Raw genomic sequence first — 23,396 nt, 5'->3', positions numbered from 1 at the left:
TATCGGCCCTCAGTATGAAGCTGCATTTCAGGGGGAAATGCATGAAATATTCACAATGGACAGAAGTCGACACATGTGCTGTTCTTTTAAAGTGATGGACAACATTTATTTCTCTTGGACAATTTCCCACCTTCACCCACAGTTGTAGCCGAGTATATATTTTGTCCTGTCAGGAAGCAGGAGACAAAGTTAGGCTGCAATATCTTTTTTCCTGACTGCCAGAGGTTTCAATCAAAATCTCGGGTTTGATTTGACAAACTATCAATGCCCACCAATTTCACTCAATTTAGTCAAAAATTTATACCGTATCAGAGAGAAATGGATAAACTGTGGATGTAAACTATTTCCTCTTTCGTGTCCATTTGCCATTTCGCATGGAAAGATAACTCACTTAAATGCTGAGACGCGATATTTCACAGAATCACTGCAGCTCAGAGGGAGTCCATTTAGCCCATCGGGTCTACATTCCAAACGAGCAATCCTGCGCATGCTTCCTTTTCAGACAGTAATCCAAAATACAATTTCAAATACATTGCGAATGTGTAAGGGTATCAGATACACCTGTGATAAGTCGAACAGACCATAGTGTTCCCCATGTTCAATCCCTCGCCTGGGCTGACAGATCCAGTAGCCAAGATGAAAAATCAATGCGCGCATGAATGTTGGGTGAGGACAGGATCAGACTCGGCCATGAGTTGCCTCTTAATACTCACTGTTAATGCTCACAAGCAAAGAATATACGCTTGGGCAAGCTATCAGAAAATGACTGGCTCACCAGAACAACAAAGAGAGACAGGAGTAAAAAAGTTCTTAAACCATTCTGTAGGGAGGAAAGGGGGCTGCACTTCGATTATAGCAATGCAGCTGTTACCACATGTTCACAAAAAAAAACCCATCACAATATTGATATAAACACAAAGTTAAAATTCAAATAGGGGCGGGAATCTCCGACCCTCTGCGTCAAAATTGTGCTCTGCGCGGGGGCAGAGAATTACCTAAAATAGGCTTCCACACCGGCACGCGATTCTCCAGCGACGGGAGAATCGACACCAGTCGCGGGCGATTGATGCGGCGCCGGTCGGGGGCCGTTGAATGCGGCCCCCGTGGCGATTCTCCGCGCTCGACGGGCCGAGTGCCCGCCGGCGCGGTTCGTGTATGGTCCTGCTCGGTGGGACCTCGGCGTTCGGGCTGCAGGGGCCGTCCTGGTGGGGGCGGGGGGGATCCGATTCCGGGGCGGGCCTCCAAGGTGGCCAGGCCCGCGATCGGTGGCTACCGATCGGCAGGTGCGTTCATTCCGGGGGGGGGGGCTACGTTCCTCCGCACCGGGCCCCTGTAGGACTCCGCCATGTGCAGACCCGTGGCTGTGCGGGAGGCACTGCAGGGCCTCGCTGGCAGCCGCAGCTGCAGGATGCATGCCGGGGCTCTGCTAGCCCCCTTGAAGACGGAGAATCACCCCAGACTTTCTAGGAAAAAGTCTGGAATGATTCCCGCCCGATTCCCGCCCATAATATTGTACAAATTATTTATTTCAAAGTGTAAGTTCTCAGTCTAGAAACCATTTTTGGACACATTGAATTACTAGAAACAATTCTGTTTTATTTCATTTACACAGAGAATAAGGCAACTTTCAAACTCAATGCTCTCCTCTCTCTGAGATGGCCATTTGCAACTTGCTAACAATCTTGTTATCAGATCATGGCAGTTATGCTGTTTGCGCTAGACAAATGCTGTGCACAAGTCTAGTTATAAGAGATTTTAATTAAACAAAATTATGTTCTCAAAGAACGATTTGAGCAGAATAAGTATATATCTGCTTGTTAATTATCAGCAAAACTTGTTTTTTTAAAAGCTCTTAAGTAAAACATTTTCATTTTTACATTGCGCTGCAGTTAGCTGCAAGCAACATAACTTAATGTGATAACTAAAAATGCTGCCAATCGCTTCTCCACAGTAACCAATGGGCTGCTGTCCTTGAGTAAAGAAATTCCAGTCTGAAATTATTTTCCTTGTACAGAATAAATAAATAACAATTAATTGAATAGACTAGATTTTGGATGAATCTCGAGTGTGTTAAATATAGCTCATTTGGGGCCTGCTCTTTCCTATTATCAAACGCAGAAAGAAATTGAGTAAATGGTCGCAAGTAAACAGCAATTCCTGTCAACCTGCCTTTCTTTCACAGTGCTAGGTATTAGCAATTCTGTTCATATTTGGCTGATTTGGTAGTGAGCTAATCATTTGCTTTCTGCATCTCTGGTTGCGTCAGATTTGTTTGTAGATGCTCCTTTAGTTACAGATCATCATCGAATGTCTCTGTGCATCTCAGCAGAACTGTCTCGTCATCAACATTGGGGGAACTCTCCTGCAGGCAGAGATGGGAAGGTAATTTAGTACCAAAAGGAGGACAATCTGCTCAGTCAATTACATCTGGTCACATTGCCTAAAACAACCTTCTTCTGGCTCATGAAATCGTGTTTTTTTTCAACATTTGAACAGCACATGCCCCAGTGTTGGGATGGTGTCCATGTTCCCTGCAGATTGTGCTCAGTTCTCCAATATCAGGCTGTACAATCCAGCATTGATCTGGGAAACAAAATGGTGACATAAATCGATACTAACAATGGGTGAATAGCTGGGAACTGGAACCAACATTTAAAAAAATTCATTCACAGGATGTGGGTGTCGCTGGCGAAGCCGGCATTTATTGCCCATCCCTACTGCTTAGGAAAGTGGTGGTGAACTGTCTCCCTGAACCTCCGCAGTTAATGTGGTGTAGGCACACCCACAGTGCTGTTAGTGAGGGAGTTCCAGGATTTTGACCCAGCAACAGCGAAGGAACGATGATATATTTCCAAATCAGGATGGTGAGTGACATGGAGGGGAACCTCCAAGTGGTAGTGTTGCCAGGTATCTGTTTCTCTTGTCCTTCTAGATGATAGTGGTTGGGGGTTTGGAAGATGCTGCCGAAGGAGCCTTGATGGGTCCCGCCAGTTTACAGGTGGGACACACGGCTGCTACTGTTTGTCAGTGATGAAGGTAGTGAACACTGTGGATGAGGTGCCAATCGAGTGGGCTGCTGTATCCTGGATGGTGTCGAGCTTCTTGAGTGTTGTTACAGCTGCACTCATCCAGGCAACTGGAGAGTATTCATTTTCATTCACAAATTAGATGTTTAGATAGTCCTGAATGCTCTGCAATGGTAGCAGCTGGGGCAGTCATTCTCCAAACAGCATTTGCTTCAGTAAATAACACAAACTTTGCACCTATGTGAACAGTATTTATCTTATTCTGGGGCCTGGTTCAATTCAGAAAGGTAAATAATCACACATGAAGGTACAGGAATGTTTTTCTACCTATCTGCGATTCTTTATTTTTCTGTCACACTGCTGATGGAACCCCCGTGCTAAACTAAGTAGGTGAAGGGAAGCGACTACTCAAGACATCAAACCGACTTTGAGATTGGTCAAAGAGACTGTCCCTAAACTGGGGCGGGATTCTCCTCCCCGCCACGCCACATTTTTGCCCCAACCGGCCGGCGGGATTCTCCGTTACTCGGCTGGTCAATGGGGTTTCCCATTGTGGGGCAACTCCACACAGTCGGGAAACCCCCGGGCACCGGCAAAACGCAGAATCACACCGGCGGAGAATCCCTAATACACAGATCATAACTGCAGAAAAGGAAAAAGTGGTTGTTAGCAGAGGTATAGCATATCAATGAAAAACAGTTGTATTGTTGCTGTATAAGGTGGGGTCAGGCCCAGTTCTGTAATGTGGTTGGCAGTTCTGGTCACCTAATCACAGGGGGGGGATGTTGTTGCTACTGACAGTGGAAAGAAGTCAAGCATTGTCCCTTCTTCTAGGTTACAGGTATTTAAAGTACACGGCAAAAGAAAGTAAATAGGATTAAAGTCTATCAGAAATTGAAAGTTCTTTTGGTTCTAATGGGCTTTGCCCCCACCACCTTTGTTATTTTTCAAACTACAAGACAGGAGTGATTTTATTTCACATAATTTAAAAATAATTTTGTTGCCAACATTTGAACCTGCATGTCATCTCCATGTGTGCAACTCCTGGTTTTATATTAGTAAACCATCCAAAATCAGTCCCCAAAAAATGAAGTCAACATTTATGAAAAAAGGGTGCTTGTATAATGTGAAGAAATCCATGCCCAAAGATGGATATTAATATCTCTGGCAAAGCCTGTTTTTAATCCACACAGGCTAAAACCCCAACGAAGGTCTTCCCACTTTGGAGATTCAGGAGGTCGATTACTCTCTGCAGAACATCCTGCTTTTCTCTTGCTCTTTTAACTTCCCATGCACTGTCCAGGACCCCAAACACTTCGACTAGGTGAAAGAGTAATCTACTTCCTCCACGCTGGGAAGATCAAATGCTGAGTGGGTGATCGCTGTACGGAACCTCCGTTCAGTCCACATGTGTGACCCTTGTGGCATTTTTTAAATTTTTTTTATTTATTTATTTTTTTTATTTTTTATTTTTTTTATTGGAATTTTTTGCAGAAAATATAACAAAAAGTATAGCAAAAAGCAGTAATATGCAATTAACAGCCCCATAACACCCACAATTCCCCCCATACCGTAACATCACATGTATCACATTCCCCCACCCCCCCCCCCCCCCCAAACAAGAGAACTTAACCATAAATTAAAATTAGATAAATCAAATTTAAATAAAATAAGCTAACATAATCAACGTCCCCCCCCCCCCCCCCCCCCGGGTTGCTGCTGCTACTGTCCCAGTACCCTATCGTTGAGCCAGAAAGTCGAGGAAAGGTTGCCACCGTTTAAAGAACCCTTGCACCGATCCTCTCAGGGCGAATTTAACCTTCTCAAGCTTAATAAAGCCCGCCATGTCATTGATCCAGGTCTCCACGCTTGGGGGCCTCGCGTCCTTCCACTGTAGCAAAATCCTTCGCCGGGCTACTAGGGACGCAAAGGCCAGCACACCGGCCTCTTTCGCCTCCTGCACTCCCGGCTCTACCCCAACCCCAAAGATCGCGAGTCCCCATCCTGGCTTGACCCTGGATCCCACCACCCTTGACACCGTCCTCGCCACCCCCTTCCAGAACTCCTCCAATGCCGGGCATGCCCAGAACATATGGGCATGGTTCGCTGGACTCCCCGAGCACCTGGCACACCTATCTTCACCCCCAAAGAACCTACTCATCCTCGTCCCAGTCATGTGGGCCCTATGCAGCACCTTGAATTGGATGAGGCTAAGCCGCGCACACGAGGAGGAAGAATTTACCCTCTCCAGGGCATCAGCCCATGTCCCGTCTTCGATCTGTTCCCCCAGTTCCCCCTCCCACTTCGTTTTCAGCTCCTCTACTGACGCCTCTTCCTTCTCCTGCATAAGCTTGTAGATATCGGATATCTTCCCCTCCCCGACCCAGACCCCCGAGAGCACCCTGTCACTCACCCCCTTCGCGGGGAGCGCCCCTTGTGGCATTTTTAATGGATAGATTTGCAGACCAAGAAGGTACAAATAAACAAGAGATTTATTGGAAAGGTGTGTCCTCACAGGTTGTTAGGAGAGACTGCCCGTTTGCCCACACAAACAGCTGATGATGTCATCAATTCATCACGTGATCAGACTCTTAACGTGAACTTGTTACAACTAGGAACAAACATGAATACACAATACTTACCTCCCCCTTTACATGATTAGAGGTTCCTGAAATGAAACACAATGGCCGGGATTCTCCGACCCTGCGCCGGGCTGGAGAATCCCAGGGGGAAGCGCGAATCCTGCCCTGCTGCCAGGCCCCATTCTCAGGCGCTGTTTTTCGGGGGCCGGTCAGGGACCGTTGACAGCGTTCCCCCCCTTCCCCCCGCAGTGATTCTCCGGGACCCGATGGGCTGAGTGGCCGTAAGGTTTTGCCCAGTCGCGCCGACGTGAATTACACACCTAACACATGGCAGGACCTGACAGGGAAGTGTGCGGGGTCAGTCATGGGGGGGGGGGGGGGGGGGGGGGGGGGATCTGACCCCGGAGGTGGGGGTCCCCACGGTGGCCTGGCCCACGATCGGGGCCTACCGATCTGCTGTTCCGTGGGGGGCCTTCTTTCCTCTGCGCAGGGCCCCTGTAGGGCTCCGCCATATTGCCCGGGGGCCGGCGTAGAGAAGGGAACCCCTGCGCATGCGCGGAAATAAGCCGGTCGTTCTGTGCATGCGCGGAAATACACTGGCCATTCTACACATGCGGGAAAATACGCCAGCCGGTCCGCGCATGCATGAGATCACACCGGCCATTTCACGCATGTGCGAACACGCGCCTGCCCTTCAGCACCGGCTAGAGCTGCGGGAACGACTCCAGCGACAAAATAGCCCCCTAGAAAGGTGAGCATTCCTCACTTTCAGGGGCCATTGAAGCCGGAGTCATTGGCATCAGTTTTCCTGCCGGCGTGGGGACATAGCCCCATTTTTAGAGAATCCCGCCCAATATATTAACGATCAAAATTTACAATATGAACAATTAATAAATATAGCAGTCAATGAGTTAGACATTTCCGAGGATATTGATTTCTGTGTGCTTGTCAGTGAACCTCAGTGTCTGCTTTTTCTTGTTGACTGCAACCTTTGGTGCGCTTGGTTTTGTTTTGATGTGTTCCGTAGTTGGTTCAATCGAAGTGGGAGTAGGATTTCGAGGTTGAAGTGTCCTTAACTGGGGTACTGTCTTCCAGAGTTGTTTCTGGTATTGTCAGGTTCTCAGTAATAGAAATAGAAATAGAAATAGAGAAATACAGCACAGAACAGGCCCTTCGGCCTACGATGTTGCGCCAAACTTTTGTCCTAGGCTAATCATAGAATTTTGGACAATTTTTCATGGCCAATCCACCCAACCTGCACATCTTTGGACTGTGGGAGGAAACCGGAGTACCCGGAGGAAACCCACGCAGTCACGGGGAGGATGTGCAGACTCCACACAGACAGTGACCCAAGTCGAAATCGAACTTGGGACCCTGGAGCTGTGAAGCAATTGTGCTATCCACAATGCTACCGTGCTGCCCTTAAGAAGTTAACCTACTCTCCATTATTCTACCCTAATCCAAGTACCTATCCAATAGCCGCTTGAAGGTCCCTAACTTTTCCGACTCAACTACTACCACAGGCAGTGCATTCCATGCCCCCACTACTCTCTGGGTAAAGAACCTACCTCTGACATCCCCTCTATATCTTCCACCATTTATCTTAAATTTATGTCCCCTTGTAAGGGTGTGTTCCACCCGGGGAAAAAGTCTCTGACTGTCTACTCTATCTATTCCCCTGATCATCTTATAATGTTTAGGTCTTCACTTGGTTCAGTTCGTTGTGGACTCTCGTTGACTCTGTCACTGGTAAACGGGTTCTAATTGGTAAAAGTATCTTCTCCACAACACATCGTCCCAAGTTTGAACTCTGAAGGAGACTAGTCTTGTCTGTAGTAAGATGATGGCAGTTATCCACTTCTCACTGGTCGTATAGTTCCATACCAATACCATCTGGCCTTTCTGAAAAACAGCATTTAGCCCTGTTCTCACATCGCAAAACCAGACTTTGTTTCCTCTCAACAATTTCTCTTGTCTCCGGTGGCTTCAGCAAATCACATGCTGTGCAGAACTGACATTTTATCATGAGTATTGTCAGAGAGCACTGGGTTGTCGAAATGTGTTGTATTCCTGTATGTCAGCAGGCATTGGCCTAGTTGTTTATTCAACAATCCTTTGTCACGTGTTACCTTCATTGAATGCTTCATTGTCTGAACAAATCTTTCAGCCAGCCCATTTATAGCAGGGTGATAAGGAACAGATCGGATTTGTGGATTCTATTCTCGTTTAGATCATTTGTAAATTCTTGCAAAATGAACTAGGGCCCATTGTCGCTAACAAGTTGTTCAGGGTAACCGAACCTTGCAAAAATCTCACTCAGTCTTTCAATTGTTCTCTCTGAGGAAGTAGTCTTGATAATGGCAACATCAGGGCCATTCTGAGTGCGTGTCTACCACAATGAAAAACATTTGTCCTTCAACTGGTCTGGCATAATCTATATGAACTCTTGGACGGTGTGCGGACGGCCCACAAATCATGTCCATATGTTTTGGGCATGTCTGAGGCTTAGGGGATTCTGGCAGTGATTTGCCGATGTCATGTCAAAGGTATTGAAGGTACGGGTGGTTCTGAGTCCAGAGGTTGCGATTTGTGGTGTGTCGGAAGACCCAGGGGTCCAGGGAGTGAGAGAGGCTGACGTTTTGGCCTTTGCCTCCCTGGTAGCCCGGAGACGGATCTTATTGGCGTGGAGGGGCTCGGAGCCCCCGAAATTGGGGGTGTGGGTTAGTGACATGGCCGGGTTTCTCGGGCTTGAGATTAAGTTCGCCCTGAAGGGATCGATGTTAGGTTTGCCTGGAGGTGGCAGCCGTTTATCGACTTCTTTGGGGATAATTAAGCTGTCAGCAGCGGGGTTGGGGAGGTGGGGGGGGGGGCAGTGTAAAGGAAAGAGAGAGGTATGGGGGCTGGTTGAGGTGGGAAATAGAACGGGGGAGTGGGGAATTATGTATGTAAGCCATGTTGGCTGGGTTTGCTGGTTAGTTGGGTGGGTGTTATTTACTTTGTTGTTTTTTCCTCTTGAAAATAGTTAAAATTATATATGCCTTAATAAAATAATTTTAAAAAATGATTGTCAAATGTTGTTGTGGATCTGGATCCACATTAATCTAGAGATAAGATTGACTAAGGTCAACTTTACTGAAATGCTGGCCTCCAGCCAATAAATAAATTAAAGGCAGAGGATACTGCTTTGCACAAGGTACTGGATTAATCGAGACTTTAAAGTCACCACATATGCATACCAAACCATCTTTCTTCCTTACAGATACTATTGGCATGGCTCAAACACTTACATTAATGGGTTCAAGGACCCCCAACTTGAGCAGACTCTCTAATTCTCTGTCACCGTAGGTGTGATGTCATACAGCACTGACCTCACCTTTAAGCATCTTGTTTGGATTTCATCCTTAATATTTCGTGCTTCTCAGCTCTCCATTAAAAACAATGGCACGTTTCTTTAAAATCTTCGGTAGACCTGCTTTGGACCCCATCATGTGATTTACCACGGCCCAGTTTAGCTTGATTCTGTCCAGCCAAGTTCTCCCCATTAGGACTGGATGTGATGTGCAGGAAAAGGCTGCGGTCTATCCATTTAACTGCATATTTACATCGATATGGCCCCTCAATGGAACCACTTCTCTAGTATCGGTTTTTAGTATTATCTTTGAGGATTTTACGGTGATATGTTGTAGTTTCTCTTGGTAAAGTTTCCGGTACCACCAAATTGCTGCTCCAGTCTCCACCTCCATTTTTGCCGGTTGTCTGTCCAGTAAAGTAACGGTTTTTTGCACCCGAAATGGCCAGTATGTTCAACAACAGTTGGTCATTTACTGTGACTCTGGTCTTTTTCTCTCCCTTTTTACATCACGTGAACCCTTTTCCCTCTATTCAGTTTTACATTTGATACACTTGGTTCTTGCTTTTTATAGTTCTTGTTTGGAACTTGTTGTTTCTTTCCCCACGCACCATCTTTCTTGTGTGCAGAAACACACACACTCGATGTTCCCCTTTTTAACCACAATTACTGTGTCTTGCATCTTTGCCCCTGTTTTTGCACATTGATGGAAATTTTGAACCGGTGTCGGCGTTAAGATCTCAGCTAATATTTTATGGATTCTAGTGCAAACTTAATTGTTGGGCTTCCATAGTTGATAATTCAATAGAGATCGTGACTTTTAAAGCTTTCTTTAGGTTTAAGCTGCTTTCGGTTAACAACCTTCTATTGTTATACCGTCAATTTACGATGAGACCGTGAGAACGAGTGAATATTAGGCTTTATTATCCAGGAACCCGCCTGCCAGAGTCGGCTGTACAAATGAGTGCCACCCACTGGTGGCCGGTCTATATATCGCCCACCGGGGTTCGAGTACAGTACCTGGAAGTAGACCGTATTATCATTTCCAGGTCATAGGTCACAGCACTATACAGACAGTTCCTACTTAGGTGAATACATTCACCACATTCACCCCCTGTTAAAAAAAATCAAGTCCAGCGGGGTGACGTGGGGTCATCAGATGTTCAGTCTGTCTGGATGCCGGATCATTCTTCTAGACCTCCTCAGCTCTGGCGATGCGGCGGGCACGGTAGTTGCAGGTGGCGACTCCAGGGGCATGTTGTCTGGAGCTTGAGCCTCAGTCCGGCGTGTCGGAGACGATTGAGGGGTGGGGGTAGGCAGGGGGGTGGTGGGTGGTGGCAGTGCAGAAGCGGGACAATACAGGAGACCCAGTGGGGGACGTAAGGGGCGCTGGGGGTGGTGGTAGGCAGCGGGCGCATTGGCAGGAGAACCAGCTGGCGCCAAGTCCCGAAGGGAGACCGTGTCTTGCCGTCCGTCCTGGTGCGCGACATAGGCGTACTGGGGGTTGGCGTGCAGCAGCTGGACCCTCTCGACCAAGGGATCAGTCTTATGGCTCCTCATATGCCTCCGGAGAAGGACAGGACCCGGAGTTGTCAGCCAGGATGGAAGCGAGACCCCAGAGATGGACTTCCTAGGGAAGACAAATAAACGGTCATGAGGGGTCTCGTTCGTGGCTGTGCAGAGGAGTGATCTAATGGAGTGGAGGGTGTCGGGGAGAACCTCCTTCCAGCGGGGGATCGGGAGACTTCTAGACTAGAGGGACAGAAGGACGGCCTTCCATACCGTCGCGTTCTCCCTCTCGACCACATTTCCCTGCGGGTTGTAGCTCGTAGTCCTGCTCGAGGCGATGCCTGTGCTGAGCAGGTACTGACACAGCTCATCGCTCATGAACAATGTGCCCCGGTCGCTGTGGACATACGCAGAGAAACCGAACAGTGTGAAGATGATGTGCAGTGCCTTTATTACAGTGGCCGAGGTCATGTCGGGGCAGGGGACAGCGAAGGGGAAGCGGGAGTACTCATCAACGACGGTTAGGAAGTATACATTACGGTTGGTAGAGGGGAGGGGCCCTTTGAAGTTAATACTGAGGCGCTCAAAGGGCCGGGAGGCCTTTACCAGGTGGCCCTTGTCTGGCCGGTAGAAGTGCAGTTTGCACTCCGCGCAGACTTGGCAGTCCCAGGTCATGGCCTTGACCTCCTCAGTGGAGTAGGGCAGATTGCGGGCCTTAATAATAAAGTGGGTGACCCCCGGGCGACAGAGATCATCGTGGATAGCCTGAAGTCAGCTATCTTGCGCACTGCCGCATGTGTCGGGGGACAGGGCATCTGGGGGCTCATTGAGCTTCCCAGGACGATACTTGATATCGTAATTGGAGGTGGAGAGTTTGATCCTCCACCTCAAGATTTTGTCATTCTTAATTTTGCCCCGTTGTGCATTGTCAAACATAAAGGCTACCGACCGTTGGTTGGTGACGAGGGTGAACCTCCTACCTGGCTAGGTAGTGCCTCCAGTATGGCTTGTGCTTCCTTCTCGACTGAGGAGTGTCGGATTTCGGAAGCGTGGAGGGTTCTAGAGAAGGCTACCGGCCTGCCCACCTGATTCGAGGGTGGCGGCCAGGGCGACGTCTGACGCATCGCTCTCTACCTGGAAGGGACGGACTCGTCCACCGCGTGCATTGCACTGCGGTTCCTGGGGCTGGACTGGCAGCCGCGCGGCACAGGCCTGTGACATAGTCGGGTCCGATGGGGGCCACGGAGATGGTGTCCACGAGGGGTTCGCCAAGTCCGCAGGGAATGCACTGGGGCGCTGGTAGGCCACCTCTAACGAGGTGGCTAGTTTTACCATGTCCCGCAGGTCAGTGGTCCTGTTTTCCAGCAGGCGCTGCCTGATATAGTTTGATCGGACCCCAGTCACGTAGGTGTCCCGGATCTGTAGCTTCATGTGCTCCTCTGCCGTCACATCCCGATAGTTGCAGTTCCTCGCGAGTAGGTTCAGGGTTTCCAGGTACTCGTCCAGCGATTTCCCCGGTGCGTTGACGGCCAGTAGTGAGGAGCTGTCATGCGAATACCTCGTTTATGGGCTTCACAAAATGCGCTTTGAGGTTTCCCTATCATCATGGATATTCGATGGCTCACCCAAGCGTGGAGAAGTCGCAGCTTGAGGGTTTCAGAGGGAGGCGTAGCGCAGGAGTCAAGGTAGGCCTCGAAACAGCGAAGCCAATGTTCGAAGATCTCTTTGGCTTCTGTCGCTCGCCCATCGAGCTCGAGTTTATCTGGCTTTAGAGCGGCTTCCATGGTGCTGTCGCTGGATAATAAATTGTCATAACGTCAATTCACTATGACACCGTGAGAACGAGTGAATATAAGGCTTTATTATCCAGGAACTCGCCTGCCAGTGTCTGCTGTACAAATGAATGCCACCCACAGGTGGTCGGTCTATATATCACCAGTACAGTACCTGGAAGTAGACCGTATTATCATTTCCAGGTCATAAGTCACAGCACTATACAGACTATTCCTACTTAGGTGAATACATTCACCACAATATTTCAATAGAGATCGTGACTTTTAAAGCTTTCTTTAGGTTTAAGTTGCTTTCAGTTAACAACCTTCTTTGGATAGCTTTGCTTCTTAACCCACACACTAGTCTGTCTCTAATGGTATCGTTCATGATATCTTCAAATTCGCAGTCGTCAACTAATGTTTTTGAAGTAGCTACGAACTGTGTGATTGATTCACCTTCTTGTTGGTTATGGTCATGGAATTTGAACCTCTTGGTGATGACCTTAGGTTTAGGTGAGAAGTGGTCCTGTAAAATCTCCACAATCTCATCATTGGTTTTCGAGCCTGGTTTTTCTGGCTGCACCAGGCTTCGCAGGAAAGTTGGGACTACAATATCTGCTGCAATTTTATTAATTTGGACAAAATAATCAAATCTTGGTGTTCTCATCGCTTGGGTTTCTCATCGTATGGTCCCAGGGCACCAGAAATTCCCCCCATTCCCGAATGCATGATGTTCCATGAAATGTTTTGCACTACCTTGCTTCTTTTTCAATCAAGGTACCCTGAGCCTGTTTCCATCTGAGTTTTGGATCACCCCCAGTTCTAAACTATTGTTGCCGTGTACTTGCTACTCACAATGCTTCCTGTACTGTTCCAGATCTTTCCGGGCAGAGCACGTGGTGCGCATCCTTTTGATGTTTGAATTTCAATTCCTTTGATTCCTTCTGCCGATATTTGGCACCCCTCCGTTGCCAGCTTTGGTGCAGCAAAGTCTTCAGTTTCTTCATTCTTTTTGGATATCTGTGCATGGATTGCCAATTTTTCAATATTTTTATTTACTTATCCAGGAGTCTGCCAGCATGGTCCCTTCCTTGTCAACAGTTCTCTTAGTGGAATTTTAAAGGATAGGCTTGCAAACCACAAAGGCAACAAACAAGAGCTTTATTGGCAAGGTGTTTACTCTACATGCTTTCAGGACAGACTGCACATTTGCCCGCTCAAACAGCCAATGACATCATCAATACGTCATGTGATCGGAACCTTAGTGACCTTGTTCCAACCAGGAATAAACAATGAATACACGACACCCTGAGCTTCTGCCGACTTGTGATTTCAATTCTCTGCCCCACTCCCACTCTTACCTTGATGCCCTCAACCTCCTACTCTGTTCCAATGCTACTCAACAGACATGAGGACCTGCACCTCACCTTTTAATTGAGCGCTCTACAACTTTCCAGTCAATGCTGAGTTGAACGGTTTCAGACTGGAAGCACTGCTCCCATTCTTTGAAAGAGCAAGTGCTGATAATGACTGATAATGGGCGGCACGGTGGCACAGTGATTAGCACAGCTGCCTCACAGTGCCAGGGACCTGGGTTCGATTCCAGCCTTGGGTGACTGTGTGGAGTTTGCACATTCTCCCTGTGTCTGCATGGGTTTTTCCCCAGCTGCTCCATTTTCCTGCACCGTCCAAAGGTTCAGTGGATTGGTCATGCTAAATTGCCCTTAGTGTCCAAAGATGTGCAAGGTAGGTGGGGTTATGGGGATAGGGCTGGGAGTGGGCCTAGGTAGGCTGCTCTTTCAGAGGTTCGGTGCAGATCGATGGGCCGAATGGCACCCTCTGCATTGAAGGGATTCTGTGGGAATTCTATGACCCGACAATCGCCATTTACAACCCTTTGCCACTCACCTTTTCTTCTCGTAACTTGTTCCAATACCACCTCATTTTTCCTTGCACCATCATTCCTTTTGCCAATTAACCTGCACCGTAACAATTCTGTGTTTTAATCACTCCTGCTTTCAATACTCAGACCTTTCCTTTTGTTCCGTTCCTCTCTCCTCCCCCACCCACCTTTTCCCTGCATCTGCTCTCATTTAAAACATGTTACATCTGTAACATTTTCCAGCTCTGACGAGAGGTCATCAACCTGAAACATTAACTGTTTCTCTCCACATAAGCTGCCTGACCTATTGAGCATGTCCAGCGCTGTGTTTATATTTAAATTTTCTGCAGCTGCATCATATTGCTGAGTTTTCCAAGACATTTCAGATTAATTAGCTCCCACAATAGTAACAAATGATGAGAAACACTGCGAGCAAACGTTCAGCCCAGGGCTTTGCTGCAATCTTTTCATATTTTGTTTATTTAGGAGTTACATCAAAGGATGGCTTATGTACATTAAAAGAACAAAGAAAATTACAGCACAGGAACAGGCCCTTCGGCCCTCCCAGCCTGCGCCGATCCAGATCCTTTATCTAAACCTGTTGCCTATTTTCCAAGGATCTACTTCCCTCTGTTCCCGCCCGTTCATATATGTGCCTAGATGCATCTTAAATGATGCTATCGTGCCCGCCTCTACCACCTCCGCTGGCAAAGTGTTCCAGGCACCCACCACCCTCTGCGTAAAAAACTTTCCACGCACATCTCCCTTAAACATTCCCCCTCTCACCTTGAAATCGTGACCCCTTGTAATTGACATCCCCACTCTTGGAAAAAGCTTGTTGCTATCCACCCTGTCCATACCTCTCATAATTTTGTGGACCTCAATCAGGTTCCCCCTCAACCTCCGTCTTTCCAACGAAAACAATCCTAATCTGCTCAACCTTTCTTCATAGCTAGCACCCTCCATACCAGGCAACATCCTGGTTAACCTCCTCTGCACCCTCTCTAAAGCAGCCACATCCTTCTGGTAATGTGGCGACCAGAACTGCACACGTATTCCAAATGTGGCCCAACCAAACTTCTATACAACTGTAACATGACCTGCCGACTCTTGTACTCAATACCCCGTCCGATGAAGGCACGCATGCTGTATGCCTTCTTGACCACTCTATCGACCTGCGTTGGCACCTTCAGGGTACAATGGACCTGAACTCCCAGATCTCTCTGTACATCAATTTTCCCCAGGAAAAAAATGCTTGTTCATTTTTGGAAATAATTTTTTTTGAAATTTTAAACTTAAAACTCTTTCTGATGTGATGTGCTGTTGTTTTCAAAGATTAAAGTAAGATCTTATTGAGGCACTGAGTAAGTCTCTTAGCTTAAAAAAAAGCAATTACCAAACAGCTTTACACTGAACAAATTATTGAAACCTCAACACAGAAAGACACAGGGAGGATTTGTCAATGAGAGTGACCGCGGAAGGTTAGGATAGATCTAACAGTAATACTGATTGGCACACACCAGAACGCATGCGGTCTGATCTTCTGGTCTGTATTGAAGTAATATCCATGCAGAAGTGTTGGATGCAACCCATCAGCAGCAGGATTAAAGGAAGATGTGTAAGAGGTTGACAGTTCAACAAAATTAAGGACTAGTTTAACCAGAACTCCAACAGAGGTCACCCACTATTGTTGTGATTGGAAAGTTTGGAGGACAACTGTTGCCTTCACCACATAGACGATAATTACAAGTGAGTTAACCGATTCCAAACGCAACGGCCTATTTCAATTGGCCTCGGTGCCAACCTCAGGTGATGAATTAACAGCAAGGGCTCCGCTGCTTCAGAGTGCAGACACACGGGTATCAGGTAAGACCAAGATCACAGTCAACGCCGTGAAATGTGTACTCACCCATTCACATCTATCAACACTTGTAACAGAACCCAGTACATTTTTAATCTTGTAGGGGATGTGAGAGCAGCAATTGTTGCCAATACCTAATTGTCGGTGAATAGATGGTGGTGAGTCTCCTTCTTAAATCGCTGTAGCCCATGTGGTGTAGGTACATACATAGGGATAGGAATCCAGTGAAGGAACGGTGAATTGGGCTGGATTTTGCAATCCCAATCCGGGCGTGTTTTCTGAGGGGGGGGGGGGGGGGCACATGAAATGCGAAGGGTGGATGGCCCACCCCAACACCCTTCCCTCCACTCCTTTTTTTAAAATTTAGAGTACCCAATTGTTTTTCCTCCAATTAAGGGGGATTGGCCAATCCTTTTTTTTAAAATAGTTTTTATCGGAATTTTTTGAAAAATATATATCAACAAAACAATAACAATATCAATAATAATAATAATAAACACCCCCCGGCACCCATAACAACACATATAACCCCCCCCCCCCCCCCACCCCCCATAAACAACAAAATAAATTAACAATAAGCAAATTAACTTAAACACTATTCCCCCTAACCCCCCCCACCCTTTACCCCCCTCCCCCCTCCGGGTTGCTGCTGCTGCTGACCTAGTACCTTATCGTTGAGCCAGAAAGTTGAGGAAAGGCTGCCACCTCCTAAAGAATCCTTGTACCGACCCCCTCAGGGCGAACTTGACCCTCTCCAACTTAATGAATCCCGCCATGTCAGTAATCCAGGTCTCTCCACGCTCGGAGGTCTCGCATCTTTCCACTGCAGCAAGATCCTCCGCCGGGCTACTAGGAACGCAAAGGCCAAGACATCGGCCTCTTTCGCCTCCTGCACTCCCGGCTCCACCCCAACCCCAAATATCGCGAGTCCCCATCCTGGCTTGACCCTGGATCCCACCACCCTCGACACCGTCCCCGCCACCCCCTTCCAGAACTCCTCCAGTGCCGGGCATGCCCAGAACATATGGGCATGGTTCGCTGGACTCCCTGAACACCTGACGCACCTGTCTTCGCCCCCAAAGAACCTACTCATCCTAGATCCGGACATGTGGGCCCGGTGCAGCACCTTGAACTGGATGAGACTAAGCCTCGCAAATGAAGAGGAGGAGTTCACCCTCTCCAGGGCATCCGCCAATGCCCCTTCCTCAATCTGCTCCCCCAGCTCCACCTCCCACTTAGCCTTCAGCTCCTCTACCGACGCCTCCCCCACCTCCTGCATTACCTGGTAGATGTCAGACACCTTCCCATCCCCGACCCACACCCCCGAAAGCACCCTAACCCTTACCCCCCGCGGGGGCAGCAGAGGGAAGGGATTGGCCAATCCACCTAACCTGCACATCTTTGGGTTGTGGGTAGAAACCCACACAGACGTGGGGAGAACGTGCAAACTCCACACAGTCAGTGACCCAGAGCCGGGATCGAACCTGGGACCTCAGCGCCCTAGTCCCAGTGCTAACCACTGCACCACATGCCGCTCTCTCCCCATCACCCCTGACCTGCTCCCCATAATACAGGAGATGGCGGGGTTTGCACTCACTTGCCCAATTAATGGGCAATTAAGAGCATAAATCCATCTCCAGTGCCATAATACACTGAGCATTGGAAGACGGGCGAGAGTGGGCAGGTCTGTTTTTCAACCAACATTTGAAGGCACAGGAAGGAACATACAAATTAGGTGTAGGCCATTTGCCCCTTCAAGCCTGCTCTGTTGCTGAATAAGATTATGGCTTATTGGATTTCAACCTCAGCTTCACATTCCCAACTACTCTTGAGAGGGGGGAGGGTTATCGCTTCTCGGCCTTTTGGCTAAGATTGAGCGTAGATTGAGCCTTTGGCTCAGATCTGGTATGTCTCTCTTGTGGGGACCATGAATTGGATTCAATTTGAATTGGTTTTCGGAGCAGGCAAGGAGCTGGATTAGGGGTTTGCCTCTGATCCACACTCTGAGCCCTGGCTCTGTAACTCAGATAAAGTAATTTAAAAAAAGGGAGGGTTATGTGCTTTTGGGAGTTGCCTTGTGCACATTGGGGGCACCCTCACTTAAGATCATACTCCCTCCAATGTTCCTCAACCCAGCCTTAAAATCCAACCCCCCATATCCCTCACCTTCCTTTCTACAGTGCTCAATCTCTCCCCCCCAGAGAAGCCAGGCTCACCTCACTCCGAGGTGCATTCTGAGCAGAAATACAGCCCTGATTCTGCATGAGTGGGGCCTGAAAATGTGGCAAGTCATTCAATAGTCCATTGAGGACAGTGGGACCGTAAAATCCCGTCAGCGCAAAATTCTGCCCCACATCTTGTTCACAGGCCTGCTGGCAGTTCCAGCACCAATCCGATTGGCCGGCAGCTCTTGAGGGTGAGAGTTCATTTCACTGAGCGATGGATGTCCCTCCCTCTGGGTTTAGCAAGAGATATGTGAGGGGCGTGGCCTCCTCCCACTCTAAAAACCATGTCAGTGTGGAGTCAACATGCTCATAGCCATAAAGCGCTGTGGGGCTGATTAATGAGTGGGACCTTCATTCTCTGGAGTTGTCAGTCAATCCGAGTGGGAGGGAGTGGGTTTAAAAGGAGGGAGCAGAAATGGAGAGCTACCATGTGATTGGCCAAGGGCAGTTCCCAAAGAGCGAATCGTCTCCCCTTCCTCGCCACCCTTTAAACATTTAAGTTTATTTAAAAACGGGCTTCCCACTCCTGTCCACATCCCCATATTATGGGGAAAGAGCTTGGGGGGTGGGCGAGAAGATGGTGAGATGGGTGGGCACCCATCCTATTTCACGTGCCACAACCCCCCCCCCCCCCCCCCCCCCCCCATCTCCCCAGGAGGCATGTAAAATTCATTCCTCTAGTTATTAAGGTCACTCAGTGTGCATTATCGCTGTGGGCAATCTTTTTAAAGACAGTTGGCCTGCAATACACCCACCCACCCTGTAAAATTCAGTTCATAATTCGGATGGTGTGCGGCTTTCAGAGAACTTGTAGATGGCGGTGTTCCCATGCATCTACTGCCTTTGGGTTTCTAGGTGGCGGAGGCTGTGTGTTTGTCAAAGCCTTGGTGTTTTGCTGTGATACATCTTGTCCATGGTACACAATACTGCCACTGTGCCTCAGTGGTTGAGGGAGTGAAGGTGCTTGATGTGGTACCAATGAAGTGGGCTTATTTGTCCTGGATGGTGTTGAGCTCCTTGAGTCTTGTTGGAGCTGCATTCATTCAGACAAGTGCAGAGTATTCCATCACATGTGCCTTGAACATGGTGGACAGGATTTGAGGAGTTGGGAAGTGAGTTACCTGCCGCAGAATTCTCGCCTCTGACCTGCTCTTGTAGCCGCTGTATTTATATGGCTCGTCCACTTCGGTTTCTGGTCACCCCCAGAACATTGCTGGTGGGTGATTCAGCGATGGTAATCCATTGAATGTCAAAGGGAGACGGTTACATTTTTTTTTTGCTGGAGGTGATCCCTGCCTGGTGCCTGGTATGGCACGAATGTTACTTGCTATTTATCAGCCCAGCCTCGAATGATGTTGAACATTGTGCAATCATCGGCCAACATCCTAACCTCTGATCTTAAGACAGAGGAAAGGCCATTGATGAAGCAGCTGGAGTAGGTTGGGCTATGGACTCTACCCCGAGGAACTCCTGCACTGATCTCCTCAGCAGGGATGATTGGCCTCCAACAATCTCAACCATCTTCCTTTGTGCTAGGTATGACTCCAACCAGTGAAAGGTTTTCCTCTCCTGATTCCCACTGACTACAATTTTGTCAGGACTCCTTGATGACACGCTCAGTCAAATGCGACCTCGATGTCAAGGACAGTCACTCTCAACTCAGCAAAAGGGGAGGAGAAAATAAGGAAGAACACTATTAAAAACAAACTACAGGTCTGGCACATTAAATGCAAAGCACTTACTTCCACTTTGTTAGCAAGAAACTATTTTTTAAGTGAGTTACCTGGTAGGGAAATTTAGATTTTCAATATTACACCATCAGAACTCCAATTGGACTCAGCTGTTGTGCTTAACTTAGTTGTGAAGTCTTACCTGCGAGTGATGTGCAACAGTACCAGGTCGAGCCATCACAAAGTTAATTATCTGTTTGTATAAAATGCACGTCTCTTCTGGATTTTCAGAGGAGCAGTGAGTGAAGATAGAGCTTTTAATTGAATCAGAGGAAATAAAGGCAAAGGCATCAGTACATCAGCATTTGTGTGCCCAATATTATTTTTACTATAAACACAAGATTCTCCTACCAAATGAAGTATTGCATTTATAAAATATTAAGAGCTTCTACTTTTGCGCAAATTCCTGTCTGCAAAATATGTATTTCCCATTGTTGTCACACTTTTTACCTCTGCCACTAGCAGAGGTAATGTTTTTACCCCTGTTTAGAAATCTGTAAATAATATATTGGGGATTTTTTTCAGGTGGTCGGGGGTTTTGCCCACCGACCGGAGAACCAGCGCAGGTCCCCCGTCAGTTTCATGAGAGGAAGGACACTTATTTGGCTGCTGTCACGGGCGTTTCTGCCGCTTGGGGGTCCCTGATAAGCAAGAATTGCCGCCCATCAGAGGATGACAGATCCTCATGTCATCAACACCAACAGGAAGCAATGCATCCACCTAAGACCCGGAATCACAGAGGGATCTTCCAAACTGCAGGTGAGCGCAGGTGGGATAGGGGGGTTGTGGGGTGGATTAATAGGATTGGGGAGGGGACTCATTGAGGCAAGGACAGAAGGGTGGTTTTCAGTGGCCAACCTCCTGCCCCAAACCCGGTCCATTAATTGGGCACAGAGTGCTTGATAGTGAGGGCACCATCCCCAGGAGGTTGATGGCAACTCCGACAGGTTTTACGGCGCGGACCTTCGAGAATGTGCAAGTTACCACCAAATTACCATGGGCTCAAGGATACTAGATGCCAATTGGCTCATTAATGAGCATAACTGACATCCCGTTGCTGGAACTGGGAATCCCATGTCAACCCCTCTGATCTCCAATTGAACTGGGAGAGGATTTCCCAAGTTGGAGATTGGAGTCGGCCTCTCTTGCTATTAAATGGTTTCAGCCACCGTGGTTCCCGCTGCATAAAATCCAGCCCTATACCTCAAAAACTAATGGTTTATTTTAATCGAAACTTGATGCATGGATAGGGTATGGCCCAAGGGAGAACTACTTAGTTATTGGTGAAGTTGTGGATCTAGAATCAGATTCTGAAATATTTTAGAAGATCCATTAACACTGAGAGACAGCTTGAATTGACGATTTGTTTTGTAATGTTGTGGATTGTTGCAGCTGCTGTGGTGGAATTTGTCACAGCTGTCAAAATGTGAGCAGAGTTTTTAGAGCAAGCTGTTAGATGTGGATTGGCGTGAAGTCTCCGCAGTGAGACAGAAGCTCTTGAAAAAGAGGTTTATTTTTTTCAGCTTTGTAGTTACAAAGCATCAACAAGGCAGGGAAAAAAACCTTAAGGAAATGCTGCCTAATTGTAATAACATTGAGTTAACACAGTGTGGCAGAGGTAATGCACTGTATTGAGTACCCTGTTCACTTGCTTATTAAAGATGTCTCCACTCTCCTTTTTTAAACGGGTCAACAAAGTGATCACTGGCTTTGTTTGGGTGAGGAAGACCCCGCGGGTAAGGAAGGTAATGCTTGAGCGGAGTCAGGGAGAGGGCTGGCTGGCTCTGCCAACTTTTAGTAATTATTACTGGGCGGCGAATATAGCCATGATCAGGAAGTGGGTGGTGGGGAAGGGGTTGACAAGGGAGCGTATGAAGGCGGCTTCATGCAAGGGCACCAGTCTGGGGGCGTTGCTGACTGCGCCTCTGCCATTCCCGCCATCACGGTACTCCACCAGCCCCGTGGTGGTGGTGGCCCTGAGAGTCTGGGGGCAATGGAGGAGACATGTGGGAGTATAGGGAGCATCGGTCTGGTCCCCAATCTGTAATAATCACCGGTTTGCCCCGGAAAGTATGGATGAGGGGTTCCGGATATGGCGGAGAGGAGGGATTGAGAGGATGGGGATATAGAGGGGAGTTTTCCGAGTATGAGGGCGCTGGAGGACAAGTTTGGGTTGGCGAGGGGGAACAAATTCAGGTATCTGCAGGTGCGGGACTTCCTACGCAAACAGGTGTCAACCTTCCCACTCCTACCGCTAAGGGGGATTCAGAACAGGGTAGTTTCCAGAGGGTGGGTAGGAGAAGGGAGTGTCTCTGACATTTACAAGGAAAATATGGGGTCAGAGGAGACGCAGACCGAGGAGCTGAAGCGCAAGTGGGAGGAGGCTCAGCCTGATACAATTCAAGGTCGTTCATCGGGCTCACTTGACAGTGGTCCGGATGAGCAGATTCTTTGGGGTGGAAGACTGGTGTGCAAAATGTGCGGGAGGACCAGCGAACCATGTCCACATGTTCTGGACATGTCCGAAGCTTAGGGGATTCTGGCAGGGGTTTGCAGATGTCATGTCCAAGGTGTTAAAAATAAGGGTGGTACTGAGTACAGAGGTGGCGATTTTCGGGGTATCGGAAGACCCAGGAATCCAGGAGGAGAAAGAGGCAGACGTTCTGGCCTTTGCTCCCCTGGTAGCCCAGAGACGGATACCATTAGCTTGGAGGGACCCAAAGCCCCCGAAGTCAGAGACCTGGTTATCGGACATGGCTAGCTTTCTCAGTTTGGAGAAAATCAAGTTTGCTTTGAGAGGGTCACTGTTAGGGTCCGCCCAGAGGTGGCAACCGTTCGTCGACTTTTTCACGGAAAATTAATCGTCAGCAGAGAGGGGGGGGGGGTTAGTTTAGATTAGAGTAGGGGGTTAATAAAGGTGGGACCTGTGAGGGAGACGGCATTTGCACTATGTTTATAGTTTCACGTACATTGTTTATTTTGTTGTTGTTACAATATCAAAAATACCTCAATAAAATGTTTATAAAAAAAATATTTCTCCACTCGAAATTCTTCTGATCATGCTTACACCCAAGTTCTTTAAAAAGCCTGCCATGTTGAATACATTTCTCCCACCCGTAGTGGTAGTGTGGCACCTCAGTTTTGCAACTCCTAGCTCCTCAGCCTGTACTCAGACATGGCAACTTCCAAATTTATCATGAAAGATGCAGTTTCAAAGTAAAATTAAGCCTTACTCGTGAATTCTTGAGAGGCTCTGTAATCTTAGAATGTTTGACTTAAGTCCATATCGGTCCTTATGTACAATCCTGGAACATGAAGCTACCTGGATCTTAAGTTCAAGCTTTTTCTGACTCCCGCCCTCTCTCCATGTGGTTTTGCCCAGGCATGGGGTGTTTGGTCTACTCTGAGTTGGTGGTCTGGGTTAAGGTCTGGCCTTTTGCTCCCTGTCAATGGTTCTCAA

General features: G+C 48.0%; 1 protein-coding gene across 1 annotated transcript in view; it reads right to left on the bottom strand.

Annotated features, from left to right (window-relative positions):
* Nucleotides 1–1,647: 1,647 nt before the first annotated feature.
* The window catches only part of LOC119955118 (stimulated by retinoic acid gene 8 protein homolog), a 56,836-nt gene continuing 35,087 nt past the window's right edge, over nucleotides 1,648–23,396 (bottom strand). Inside the window, exons 8-9 of the mRNA XM_038781006.1 lie at nucleotides 20,079–20,190; nucleotides 1,648–2,362 (exon numbers count right to left, since the gene is read on the bottom strand). Of these exons, the coding sequence (XP_038636934.1) occupies nucleotides 2,291–2,362; nucleotides 20,079–20,190 (184 nt within the window). The 3' untranslated portion in view covers nucleotides 1,648–2,290. The remainder of the gene's footprint in view (nucleotides 2,363–20,078; nucleotides 20,191–23,396) is intronic.

The sequence above is a fragment of the Scyliorhinus canicula genome, chromosome 20 (genome assembly GCF_902713615.1).
Source record: "Scyliorhinus canicula chromosome 20, sScyCan1.1, whole genome shotgun sequence".
In the NCBI taxonomy this organism is placed as follows: Eukaryota; Metazoa; Chordata; class Chondrichthyes; order Carcharhiniformes; family Scyliorhinidae; genus Scyliorhinus; species Scyliorhinus canicula.
The sequence above is the reverse complement of the archived record's forward strand: the minus strand, read 5'-3'. Positions and strand labels throughout refer to the sequence as shown.